This window comes from Penicillium angulare, assembly GCF_028827245.1.
Source record: "Penicillium angulare strain IBT 27051 chromosome Unknown utg000005l_segment0_segment0, whole genome shotgun sequence".
Classification (NCBI taxonomy): domain Eukaryota; kingdom Fungi; phylum Ascomycota; class Eurotiomycetes; order Eurotiales; family Aspergillaceae; genus Penicillium; species Penicillium angulare.
This window is the reverse complement of record NW_026623164.1, coordinates 3,636,025-3,648,761: the sequence shown is the minus strand read 5'-3', so window position 1 is coordinate 3,648,761 and position 12,737 is coordinate 3,636,025. Positions and strand designations below refer to the sequence as shown.

The window sequence follows — 12,737 nt, the reverse complement described above, 5'->3', positions numbered from 1 at the left end:
TCAGCGTTCCAGTGAGGCAACAAGCTTCGTCTCCGTTATCAAATCAATATTACTGGTAAATTTATCGAGCAAAATAATCGGTGCACTCCTAAGAAAAACTCGAGCAATGGCGATACGTTGCTCCTGGCCGCTGGATGTGCCAGTTCTCCCGATAATGCTGTCATAACCATCTGCGAAGCCCATGATATCATTGTGTAGCATGGCATCCCGGCACGCAGCGTGAATTTCCTCGTCCTTGGCATTAGGCCGCGCGTATCGCAAATTTTCGATGATTGATAAATCCTGCAAAAGTAGGACCTTTTCAGGTAAATTTTCGATATTTTGGGTATCGATATGTTGGCTTTTGCCAAGAGTCCTCGGAGCCGGGAGACAACAGCAGTTGCAGACATGGTTCGGTAATTCGAAGAGTGAAAAGAAACTGATCACGTGGAAGACTGAAGAAAATAGAGAGAGAACGGAAGGAAGGAGGAAGATAGCAACGTTTTCAATAAGTAGCGGAAGGAACTTGACTTGGGGAGGGGTAGTCACGAGGAAAGATTTGTGCGGATTATCAAGTTATGCAGGTTCGCAAAAGTATCGCTGCTGTGATAGACTGTACGATCGCTGATTTGTCGACACCGCAACGTAGAATGGGGCCAAATGGTGTGGCGTCCAGCAGCGCTCAAAGACAATGACGATCACATACGAACTTGCTGATGCCCCCCTGCATGAGACAAGAAAGCTATAGATCCTTCTCAAATCGTGCATCCAAATTTTCGCAACAGCATCGTACTTTTGTTAAAAGATCTCAAGGGGGGCAAAGGGTTTGGAGACTAGTACGACTTCACCTTTACCTAGCAGACCGAAACAGTTCTAATCATATGATTAGAACAAAAACCCAAGGAAGTGGTGCCGTTACATCAAACCGGAAGGCCTGCACGACATCAAAGCTCACAGCCTGATAGGGGACAGGCTATCGGTAATCGAGACCGAGTATTATTTTCACGAAGAACGATTACGTGGGTTTAGGTGGAGCAAAATGTCCTGTTACATTTCCTGCTAGAGCTCGACAAATATGCGGAAATATGAACAACCTCCCAGACATAAGGAGAAAATGTTATCTGTGTGAGATGACTGATAATTACTTGGTGTCTGACTAATTTGATGATATCCTGCTGATATCCTATTTTTGGGCATCTTCATGCAATAGTAATACGTCCGTGTTGTTCTCTGGAACTCGGAAAATATAAATCAAAACCACCACCTTTATAAGGTTTATTTTGGCGATTTGAAGCTATGCAGTACGTGAGTAGCGAATGATGATAATGGTGAGGTTGAAGTACATACCGTCACGATTTGGGTTTGCGGGTTGGTTTGTATACAAGCAAAAATCGTCGAACCTAGCAAAACAAGGAACATCGACACTGGGCCAATGGACGCCACCCACAAAGCTCGCTGGTGCCTTGCAGCTTTGAGGTCCGGATACCGCCAGAATAATTTGAAAAGAATTTGTCTGCATATGCGATGGCTTCGTGCATATGAACCAGGCTCTGATAATTTGGGCATGATACCTGCTAGTAGGAACTGAATTTTCCAGTCTTTAAGTTCAAATGTAGACCCACCTTATATATAATGTTTCGAGAGTAGCAGTGGTCAAGACAGGGTATGTCAACGCTGAGGGGATGTGTCGGATTAAGATGTTATAAAATTCAGTGTATCATAAAGGGAAATGTTAAAGACACATCCCTCGGTTGTTAAAAGTACACCCCTTGGCGTGAATTAGTTTAATGCTACAATTTTATTACCAGTGGCTCTCATCTTTGGTAATATAATAGCTTCAATTATGAGCAACGTATCATTAACTTATTGTACATAAGCTGAAAGCTGATTTTAGGGGAGCAGCATCCTCGGGTTCCTCCCCAAGCGTAATTGTGTATACACCATTGAATCCATCATACGCTTCACATGGATATTTGGGCTGTGAAGGCAGATTCTCAGATCTGGTGAGTCGCCATGAGCTGTCATTTTGATATTGTGGTCGTAGTTCCCCAAACCGGCCAAGGCAACAGATACTCACCATGTCATAAACTCGGTCGGAGAAGTCGCCGCCGACTTCTAATGAAAGTTGCGAAAAGAACTCTGTATAAAGTGAAAGTGATCCAATGCGACGGTATGCTTTGGCGTTGTGATATATGACAATAATTCCGAAACAGCCTGCATGGCTGCAGAACGTTGGGATAAATAGGTGCTCCCCAGCGTCGGAAGACGCTTGGATTTCATTCTGTGCCATGTCACAGTCATAAACTAATTTCGAATGGACCAGCTTTGAGTTGATAAGCTGGCCATTTATAGACAATCCAACGGGGTCATTATTCTGCGTGACACTGTGAAACCTCAAAGTGCTCACACAACAACCTATGCGAAGAAAACGACAAGTTGAGGGCCTATGATTTTGGTCCAAGAATTTGAAGTCGTTGACTGATATAAGGGGCTACAGAGGCCTATAACCCCGAAGCCGCGGAACGTTCACAGTGTTGACCTGTCCATTTTCATCCATGACTTTGATAGCATGGTGGATTGGATATGTGACTTGGCCCTGAACTGATGCCCAGGACCAACTCGGAGCATCAATGAAGGCAGAACCTTGCTGATACAGAGTTCGATCCTCTTTTGTCCGTTCCCAGGGAAGCTCAAATGCAAGTGTATGATTCCACATGCCACTAAGAAACCAAGAGTGGTTTTGGGTCGCAGAAGCTATCTGTTCCGCGAATCCATTGATGGCAATAAGTATATCGCTATGGTTGGTGAACTTGCGTCGTGTATAATCCTGAACTATGGCTGCCCAGGTTTCTAATGAGAAATTTCTGATACTGAGATCAGAGCTGAATACTGACTTACTCATACCTCCAAATGAAGCAGGGATATGTTCGGGCAAATTACTCTCAATCCACGACACCCCATTGCATTCCCACGCCATTGAGCCAGCTCCTAAGTGCAAAATTCGATTTGAGGCCATCCGCTCTTGGAAAATCCAACCACGAGTGCTCAAAAGGCCTTCAGATACAATGTGATGCCAGACGTCGTGTATAGTGACAATAACTCGAGAGCCTGGGTTTGGTGAAGCTGATGGTATAAAAGACGCCTGGTGGAAATATTTTGGACATCTATTTTGAAGTAGATCACTCTCAGCAGATAACATTCCTGAAGTGGATATTGTAAGAGCACTGTTCGAGTAGACCTTAAACATCTGCAGCGATTCATAGAGCCAGTCCGACTTGTCATCTTGGCAGATGCACAACGCATCCACCCACAAATAAGAGAACCCCAGAAAAGTTGTAACGGTAATCGCATCTATAATAGAGCCTTGAAGAGATGAAGTGGGGATTCCCGCCTTGAACTGTGTTATAGTGCTTTTAGTCAGCGTTGTCGGCTGTTTACCCGACGTTGGCCAACGATAGCTAAATGCAGTGTAGCTTCGGTCGGCAGAAAAACAATGAACATAAGTCTCTATCAGTCTAACGATGCCCTTGCGTATATTCAGATGTAATAGACGAGTGGGGACCCAAAAGCACCCATTAGCATCAAGATCTCGCTGCTGGCAAGTATGGTGCCCTGTCCGGCATCTTTGATACCAAGCAGCGACCACTTGACCATCAAAACTTTTCTCTGTTGATAGGGGAAGGTCGGACATATTATAATAAGGCTGGTGTGAACATTGTTTTGGTACAACATCTAAGGGTTCAATAAAATCAGACTTTATAACTGGACATGCATAACGCATACTGACAGTCTTTATCCGCAAACTCCAAAGTGACGTATACACTAGTCTGCGTTTCTAACTGATCTTCGTCGTAATCGACTGTCGCATTAAACATATATGTCATTCTGTTGAGCATTGGCCTGTCATATAATTCACCACTTGAAGTCCCTTCGGCCGGAGATTCAATGGGAGGTGGTGTGCATGTCGATGATCCATAGCGATGAAAGCGAACCTTTTTCGATATACTTGCAGGATGTGGAGCTGCGTTGGATATATGCGCCACTGCAAAGCAGGTTGACAAACACTCGCAAAGTACGCAGCAACGAACTGTACTATCACTTTGAAGCGTGAAGAAAGTTTCATATGTGCCATCTCGAGGCTTGTCTGGACTTTCGAAAAAGTGGATCATTGCTCTCAGACAATTATCACATAACATGTCGAAGAGTCGAGTGGACAAAACACGATTCGTATGTACTTTGACTTAGAGATATAGCTTCTAGTGCTGGTAATATAATAAGGGCTTTAATCGTATTGAGGTAAAGATGGAAATAATTATTATATTGCAGGATGGATCGGAAACTAAGTCTTTCTAATGGACACGATGTAGCTATATACCTTAAAAGTCTATAGTGAGAGAGTTGGGTTTTCTTCCCACCACTTCCGGTTAATGGGCTTTTAAAATCACTCAGCCGCGCAATGAGTGAAACCAGAATGAATATAGTTGCGAGATACGTGTTCTTGTCCCTCAGCTGAAACTATCAGCTGGTGGCGTCCACTGGCGACGGCTCACTGCCCTGAAACCCCGCATTTATACCTAAAAAGTAACGATGGCGATAAAGGAATATCGGGCTTCATTTTCCTATTCTAGATCCTATGATACAAGCCTCTCTCTGCAGAAGGGTGTCTTATAGGAGAGTATTACAATAAAGGAAAAATTAAAGAAATTTAAAACATACAACAGTCACAAGTATTTCAATGATCACCTAGCGCCCACAGCAGCTTACAGCTTTATTCAGCCCACTTCAGCGCAATCTAGGCAGCGAAATGTGCTGACTCAAATTTTGGGCGAGATCCTCTTTCTCCTTTCCAATTAATCAAGATCTAGTGTTATAGGAGAGCAAAAAGCATACTGAGCACCAATTGAAAGGCCACCAAGAAGGCAAGTGCTTTTGCTGCACTATAGCGTCAAAATCACGGATAAATACGTATATAAAGGGTATTCGCAGATTCTAATTCACATCAGTGCTTATGCTCAACAAGATGACATCCCCTGACTCCGCTATCAACTTTGCGCGGTCGCCTTCAAGTAACAAATTACCATCAAGTCCAACCTCCAAGATGTCTTCTGGCTCGCTTTGCGGATAGCGAGGTCTCTCATATCTTTCCTATCTCGCCTCTTTAGCCAAAATTGCTTTATCCACGTTCTTACTTGAAAAAAAGTTGAAGCGTATCGTTCGGTATTGCACCGCAACAGCTTGCCTTTAGGCACAAACTGCTGTTGTTGGCCTTCCGCGTTCTCACCAGAGACTGCCAGTTTAGCATCTGGTAGGTCACCCAATGGCACAATTACTCCTGATGCGGCCAATACACTGGTAATCGGAATCTGTAGATTTTCCTTCAAATCATTCAGCTGTCGCGATTGTTCGACAATTCGAGCATCCAACGCAGTGAGGTAGCCGATCACGACGTAGATATCCTCTCCTTCATCGATAGTACGCTCGATCCATCTCCGTGTATTTTTGGACTTGACAGCATCTCGAAACCACTGTCCGTTATTGTCGAGATAATAGGTTTTCACTTGATTGGTGGTGATTGAAGTCGATGTTTTCGTAGTTTTTGTCAGGAGGTAACGATTGAAGAAAAAAAAGGAACTTGAAATACCTGTTGATGGGCATCAAATTATGATGTCGTTAATCAGTACTTGGACAGAGCATTTGGCAATGCATATGACTTCAGCCAGGGAAGTCGCTCTTAATTAAAGACATCATACATGTCACAGAAATCTCGTCCTTCTTCCAAAAATGGACTAAAAATCACAAAAGATTTGCAGCATACATAGAATGTTATTGAAAAGCTGCAGAATGCTGCCTAAGATAGTCCAAGGTTTCATGCATCGTATCCTTGAATTGATCATCGCGGCCATGATGACTCTGAATACGAGCCTGGGCCCGGTCCGTGCGTCTAATACCCCTATATAGTGGGGCTTTCCTCCTCTATCTTCAACCAAGCAACAAACTCATTCACTAGAGTTTCATGAATTTAAAATAATGGACCCAAAAGAGAAAGTACTGATAGCATCATGTCATTGTCGCAAGGTCCAGTTCACCATTTCTGTGCTTGCTGAATCTCTCCCGTTCAATGTACATCTATGTCACTGCAGCATCTGTCGCCACACACATGGGACTCCGTGTGTCTTTCACGCTCGACTGCCCACTGGAGTTGAACCCCATTTTATAGCTCCGTCCAGTTTGAACGATTTAACGACTTACCAACATGCCGACTCAACATGTACAAGATATTTTTGCAGCACTTGCGGGTGCCAAATTGGAGATCGAAGCCATGATGGTAATAAATGGGTAATATCCACCGCTATATTTGATGCCAATATGGAGGACGAAGGGATCTGGAAATTTTATACTCATTTGCATCCGGACTCTGCGCCTGATAAGGGTCTTGCTGCCTTTATCTCTACAATCGATGGGCATCAAATGGAGATGGTCAATCCAGAAGATTCCTCGCGTTCCAAACCGCCCATATCTCAGGATATTGCATCTGATGACAAGGAACTACTTGCACAATGTCATTGCGGTGGTGTGTCATTCCATATATCCCGACCGAAAGCCGATTTCATTGAAGATCCAGCAGGTCAAGTTTGGCTCTCCCCGCTAGACAAGAAGAAATGGCTAGCTTGCATGGACACCTGTGATGACTGTCGACTGGTAAATGGCACGCATGTCATCGGGTGGATGTTCGTCCCGGTGAGCCATCTCTCGCCTATGCCTCCTGCCGACTTGATGATTGGGTCATCGAAGGCCTATCGCTCCACCGAGAAAGTAAATAGAACATTCTGCGGCACATGTGGAGCAACGGTATTTTACAGTTGTGACGAGAGACCAGGAATAGTAGATATTGCAACTGGAATATTGCGGGCGCCCGAAGGAATCATGGCTAAAAACTGGGCACTCTGGAGAGCGGGCCGACTTTCTTGGCCAGAGAATGGGCTACGATATGATGCTAGCTTCACTCAAGCATTGCAGGAAGGGTTCAAGCAGTGGGGGATAGAGCGGGGCCAAGCGCAGGATTTCGTCATACCATAGATGAAAAAAGGAATATCATTTCTCCCTCCAAAGTGTGCAATGGTAAGCCAAAAAATAATATTTTGCCGATAATATGCGGCAGGCGTCGGCACTGACACTGTAAGACCCACCGTGAAAGGGCGTGTGGGTGAGTCAAAGTCAAACGAGCAACTTGAAGTGGGGTAAAGTATAAAATCGAAGCTCTTCTTCAGGCAAAAACCCATCAAATATTTGCATAGAATTCAATATCTTCAAATGAACCAATCGCAATGACTCAACTGTCTTTCGTCACTCTTGACGTCTTCACCTCGAAGCCGTACACCGGCAACCCACTAGCCGTGGTCTTCCTACCGGAAGATGAATCCCAAGCGTTGACCCAGCGACAAAAGCACCAGATCACCCTGGAATTCAACCTCTCGGAGACTATCTTCGTGCACCCAGTGCGCGATCATTCCAAACGCAAGATAGACATCTTCACAATTGAGTGTGAGATTCCATTCGCCGGACACCCCACCATTGGCGCCGCAACATGGTTCCTGTGCCACGCCCCGGATGCAGCCGGCGGTGCGGTGAAGACATTGACCACCAAATCGGGTGATATACCCATCTCCATCCAAGACAAGGCAAGCCAGTACGTCGCTGCGAAGATTGCCCACAACACACGCATCCATGCAGCGAGGTATCCGCTCCAGGAAATGCTACGCCTGCACCCGACCTTGGCACCATTCTTCCCCAAGTCGGATACTTCTTTCCCGCTCTTCTCAATTGTCAATGGAATGGCTCAGACTTTTATTGAGCTGCCTTCTTTGGAAGCACTTGCAGCTGTACCTGTCGCGACAGGAGGCGAGTTAGTTCCCGTTGAGAAACACTTAGACGAGGGCTGGCGATCGGGATTGATCTGTGTTTATTTCTTTGTTCGTGATGTTGACGATGAAGTTATGAACCAGAAGGTTATCCGCACTCGTATGATGTTGGGAAGTTTCGAGGATCCCGCGACCGGTAGCTCGGCTAGTGGGCTGACAGCGTATCTGACGCTGACTGAGGGACAGGCTGGCCAGGAGCACAGGTATCACATTGTGCAAGGCGTTGAGATGGGTCGGCGGAGCGATATCGGTGTGAATGTCACTTTGGACAACGTTAAGAAGATTGAGCAGGTTGTCTTGACCGGCACAGCGGTGCAGGTTTCAGAGGGCAAAATCACAGCACCCGAAGCATAAGAACAAGAACCACACCACAATTGTATAACGATATATGGAAACCCTGCGATACTTTTCATTTTAACATCTTTCAATTGCCTGAAATTGATGAAACCTCGCGACCTTAGTACAGTAACCTGTTGATCCTTGGTAAATTGAACCTGTCGTAAGATTTGATCGGTAGTCCTCCTCTCATCGCAGAAAGGAACGTATTGTCCATGGGGAGGATAGAGAGAACAACTGTGACATGTGGGAAAAACTTGAACGAGCGACAAAGCTTTTGAATCTGATATCAATGTTATCCTACTTATCACCTTAGCTTCACAGTTAAGCAATCTATGGCTGGACGAGCAATTGAGTCATTATCAGAGTCCCAAAAAGAGCACCATCCAAAAACCTCTTCACCTGGAGACAAGCATGGATGTACGAATCTGTTTCCAAGCTGTTGAGATAGAATGATGTGATCAATGGTCAATTGAAACCCAGCGGTGAAAGTATAGTCCTAATGAAAATCTCCAACCGGTTTCCACTAGGCTGTGACATGTTAATTTTAGCGTTTTCAATCTCCTACAGCTTTGGAGATATATTCGATGGCTCTTAACAACTACTAATGTTGCAACAATAAAAATACCTCGTGCAGGCCCACGTAAGGGGCGCACTCTTTTCCTAAGAAAGTGCGGAGAACAAGAAATGGGGCTCGACAAGGGGGCCGCGCTAACAGCTCGGGGGCCACAGGTACTAAAACCCTTCTGCTAATAAGCCAGTCAGGCTAGATAATGATCTAGGGGTGGAGTGTAGGCTCCATACTTGGCAAACTAACACTAGACCAACAACACTTTTGTGTCTAAATCGACAAGATCAGCACTTCAAATTCTTCATTCAGAGCCGTGCACATAACAAGAAGCTGCTTTTTTTAGATAACGTGTCTGGATGGCCCCGGGGGTTAAAAAGCCAAGACTTTGACCCTGGATATAAAAAAAACACTGATATCCCTGAAAGTGACTCAGAAATCATTCCACCTCATATCTCAGTCTTCAACGTAATAAATTTCAACTTGAAACGACTCCACTATGCGACCTGCTACTATTCTCCTTGTCCTTGCACCTGCCATGGTGTCCGCCGAATGGGCATTTGCCTGGTGGGGAAATGAAAACTGCGACGACAGTAACAGACTCGGCTATATCGGGGAGAAACCCGATGATCAATCATACGCGGGTACTCTTGACAGCGGAGTTCTCTCAGCCAGATTTACCTTCACCGATACCAGCAAGGTGCCGCGGTTTGCGCATGGCGCTGGTGACCCCTATCCCTCCGGAGATGGAGCCGTCAGTGGTCACTGTTATACTCTTGACCCGAGCGCAGAAAACTACTGGGCGTACGACATGGATATCACGACTACATTCCCAAACCGTTGAAGTAAACCGAAATGTTATGACGCTTGAACGACTGTATGTTATTTTGTCTTTATTGGAGCATTTCATGTGTAATACATCAGATGGAGCAGCTGACTCAATATTAATAGAAGACATACGGATAGAGCGTGTCCAAGACTACTCCGAGTCTGAACCAAGTGTACACAAAGCTGTTATGTTGAGATGAATGCATATTGAGATAGATTATTGCAACCCAGTAGCTGGAATATACTATTCTATGAGCGGTATACACCTTTATCAGTCTACCCGATGCCAAATATGTTTTTGCACTGATAATATGTTGTATTTTCAAACACTCAAGCGAATTGTGACTGAATTAATGACATGGAAATTAGAAGACCTTATATACTTTATCCCGACGTAAGGAATCATGCCTTGTCACCGATAAAGGAATCAGAAAATGAAATAATGACCTCACTAAAATTAGTCTACTGACTCGCTGTCTTCAAGTTGACGGTCTGACTCAAGATGAAGAGCAGGGTTGCATCTAGTTCGAAGAGGTCGCCATTGTGATCTCCGATTCTTTACTCCGAGCTCGGATACGAACTTTCGATATGGAGACTACTTGAGATCAATGATCACAAATAAGACTCGGAGTAAATAGTCCAGTGTTTATATCAAAAATTGGTAAAAAGCCAACTTGAATAGAGCCAAAGGAACTAAAGAAGGAATTTGAGAAAAACGCGCGCAAGAGGAAATATGGGATGAGTTTTACTCGAATATATTAAATGGCGAAGAACAATGCACATAAGCTGGTTCCAATACAAATGTTTCACGATCGCAAACCCCTCCACAAGATTGCAGAAGCCCAAAAATCCACTCATCAAGGTTCAATCACAGCTTATTCTCCGAGACAAGCTGGCGAATTGACCTAATCGTCCCTTCAACAGCTGATTGAGCCATCCCCTTTTCCTTCACCATAAAGGCGGCCAACTCCTCCTTCGAAGCTCCAGGATGCTTCCATTCAAAGATATATGTAAGATACAGCTCTCCATTACCACCTTCACTGATAACGTTGCTGATATTTCCACCCGATTGCGTGAACTCCACACGGGTGGGTTCGTAGACCGTGACGGTCTCCTGTTTGGGCTGGTTTGATTCGCGGAACACGACTTCTCGTACTGTCACGGCATTTCCTTCTGGATTGATCGATTCACTGATAACGTTTGTCTTCGAGATAGCGCCAGGAACAAATGTTTCGGCAGAGCGGATCTTCAAGAGTAGACCGGCCCAGACTTGGTCTCGCGAGAGCGGGGCTTCGCCAGGTGTGTTGATGAGAGCCGTGAAGGCGAGGTTATTTGCGGAGGACATGATGGGTCTTCGGCTTGTGATAGAAGAATGTGGAGTTATGTTGTGACTTGTTATTGGAAAAGATCAATTCTCATGGGAAGATTTGTAACTTAAATAAAGCTCAAGCTCAAGCTCCTAGTCTTGTTGATGTGCGGGTGATGACGCAGATAAAGCCGAGGCCGTTAGCAGCGACAAACCAAACGCGCAATGTGTCAGCGATCGGCCTTTCGGCCCTCCGAGCTTTACTACCTCAAGCCACGATAAACACCGACATTACTTCTAGGCAGACTCATTTGTATACATTATATCCGACCGAACAGTATACTTCACACCTCGAAAAACATCATCACCACAATGCATCAAGTGTCGTTGCTGGAAAATCAAAATGGACCCTGTTTTCGGAAACACGCGCACCACCTCCCTCGCACGATAATCATCAGTGAAAGAAGTAGCACCACCAAGCAGCTTCTCCTTATTTGAATCTGCAGCTACACGCGCAGAAGTACCAGATCCAGATCCATCTTCCAACTCAGACTCATTACCCACATCCATTAAATCCACCTCGCCACCCTTCACAAAGAGCGCATTCTTCTTCTCCGCCCGCTCAATCTCCGGTAAAAGCTCCTCCATATCCTGCTCCCCCTCCCCATTCAAATATAAATGAATTGTAAAAAGCGACCCCTCCTTCCCATCAGGCCTAACGTAACGCCCATCCCAATGAGGTCGAAAATAATCACCACCCTCATAGCGCAAAAAGCGCAATCGCTCATTAAGCCCTGAGAGATGAAACGTTTCACCGCGCCGGGCAGGACCAAGGCCCGTGACAGCCGGCATATCATGAACGCGATCGATATTAAACTCTTTCATGAATGGCATTAAACGATCAAGAATCCGTTGTGCGATATCGGGTGAATCAAAGATGATTCGGCCACTTTTTCGTGAATCAACGGACATGACTTCTTTACCTCCGCCTGAGTTGATCATTGCGCGTTCCCAGACTGGTGTCTGGTCGGAGGTGGGATTTGTAGATTGTTCTGCGAGATGAAGGAGTTCTGTACATTCTGATTCGGTCATGAAGTTGTCTATTACGGCTGCGAAGTCGTTTTTGAATGCGGGGATGGGTGGGGTTGTTTTTGTGAAGTCGATTTGGTGAACAACGGCTTTTTGAGGGGGTCCTTGTAGGAAGGACTTTGGAATAAATGATGAGACCATGGTGAGATTTCTCATTGATCTCATCAATGGATAAGGGGAAAATAGTGAAATCGCTTCTTTTCTTTTTTTCCTTGGTGGTCTTTGGATTTATTTTGCGAGACTCGGGGCTGAGTCAATTGGACGAGGCTGAGGCTCTTCTGCCTGCGGGATTGTGTGGAGCATGCCCGGGCCAGACTAGGACAAATGTGACATTTTCAAAAGGCTATCTGTATGCATAGCCCAGTGATTGCGTTGCTAATGCTAATATAAATATAAACCACTGTCTTTCAACAGAGAATCTTCATTGGGTCCATTAGCTTCTTATGAGTTTGGCCTGCGGATAAGAGCTAAGCCATTCTTGTGGGTAAAAAGCCCGGGGAGGCATTTCCAGACAAAAAGGATGTAGACCGTGAAGATGTCAAGACACAGAACATGCAAAGGAGTTTTCAGAGGTTGAAATGCCAGGGCTAGACTCTCAACAGTACACAGGGTAGTCGGTGAGGTTTAGGTAGAAATCAGCCCGCAGATCTTAGTTTTAATAGCGGGGTTAGGGAAACACAAGGCATCCATCCAACCTGCCCAACTGATAACA

At 45.2% G+C, this 12,737-nt stretch overlaps 8 protein-coding genes across 8 annotated transcripts; 3 read left to right on the top strand and 5 right to left on the bottom strand.

The window, feature by feature from the left end:
* N7478_008730 (P-loop containing nucleoside triphosphate hydrolase protein) lies at positions 1-183 on the bottom strand (the record flags this gene model as incomplete). The annotated part of the gene is made up of 1 exon (XM_056924944.1): positions 1-183. One exon carries the CDS (start codon positions 181-183, stop codon positions 1-3), a length of 183 nt encoding a protein of 60 aa, XP_056777670.1.
* A 2,287-nt stretch (positions 184-2,470) lies between these two features.
* N7478_008729 (heterokaryon incompatibility protein-domain-containing protein) lies at positions 2,471-3,670 on the bottom strand (the record flags this gene model as incomplete). The annotated part of the gene is made up of 2 exons (XM_056924943.1): positions 2,471-2,829; positions 2,884-3,670. The coding sequence occupies 2 exons, from the start codon at positions 3,668-3,670 to the stop codon at positions 2,471-2,473; spliced, it is 1,146 nt and encodes a 381-aa protein (XP_056777669.1).
* Positions 3,671-4,968: 1,298 nt separating this feature from the next.
* N7478_008728 (uncharacterized protein) lies at positions 4,969-5,882 on the bottom strand (the record flags this gene model as incomplete). The annotated part of the gene is made up of 3 exons (XM_056924942.1): positions 4,969-5,124; positions 5,169-5,536; positions 5,795-5,882. 3 exons carry the CDS (start codon positions 5,880-5,882, stop codon positions 4,969-4,971), a joined length of 612 nt encoding a protein of 203 aa, XP_056777668.1.
* A 463-nt stretch (positions 5,883-6,345) lies between these two features.
* N7478_008727 (GFA family protein) lies at positions 6,346-7,056 on the top strand (the record flags this gene model as incomplete). The annotated part of the gene is made up of 1 exon (XM_056924941.1): positions 6,346-7,056. One exon carries the CDS (start codon positions 6,346-6,348, stop codon positions 7,054-7,056), a length of 711 nt encoding a protein of 236 aa, XP_056777667.1.
* A 248-nt stretch (positions 7,057-7,304) lies between these two features.
* On the top strand, positions 7,305-8,252 carry N7478_008726 (PhzF family phenazine biosynthesis protein; the record flags this gene model as incomplete). Its single annotated transcript, XM_056924940.1, has 1 exon — positions 7,305-8,252. The coding sequence occupies one exon, from the start codon at positions 7,305-7,307 to the stop codon at positions 8,250-8,252; it is 948 nt and encodes a 315-aa protein (XP_056777666.1).
* Positions 8,253-9,301: 1,049 nt separating this feature from the next.
* N7478_008725 (uncharacterized protein) lies at positions 9,302-9,646 on the top strand (the record flags this gene model as incomplete). Its single annotated transcript, XM_056924939.1, has 1 exon — positions 9,302-9,646. The coding sequence occupies one exon, from the start codon at positions 9,302-9,304 to the stop codon at positions 9,644-9,646; it is 345 nt and encodes a 114-aa protein (XP_056777665.1).
* Positions 9,647-10,498: 852 nt separating this feature from the next.
* On the bottom strand, positions 10,499-10,975 carry N7478_008724 (SRPBCC family protein; the record flags this gene model as incomplete). The annotated part of the gene is made up of 1 exon (XM_056924938.1): positions 10,499-10,975. One exon carries the CDS (start codon positions 10,973-10,975, stop codon positions 10,499-10,501), a length of 477 nt encoding a protein of 158 aa, XP_056777664.1.
* A 258-nt stretch (positions 10,976-11,233) lies between these two features.
* Positions 11,234-12,166, bottom strand: N7478_008723 (uncharacterized protein; the record flags this gene model as incomplete). Its single annotated transcript, XM_056924937.1, has 1 exon — positions 11,234-12,166. One exon carries the CDS (start codon positions 12,164-12,166, stop codon positions 11,234-11,236), a length of 933 nt encoding a protein of 310 aa, XP_056777663.1.
* Between the last annotated feature and the right edge of the window lie 571 nt (positions 12,167-12,737).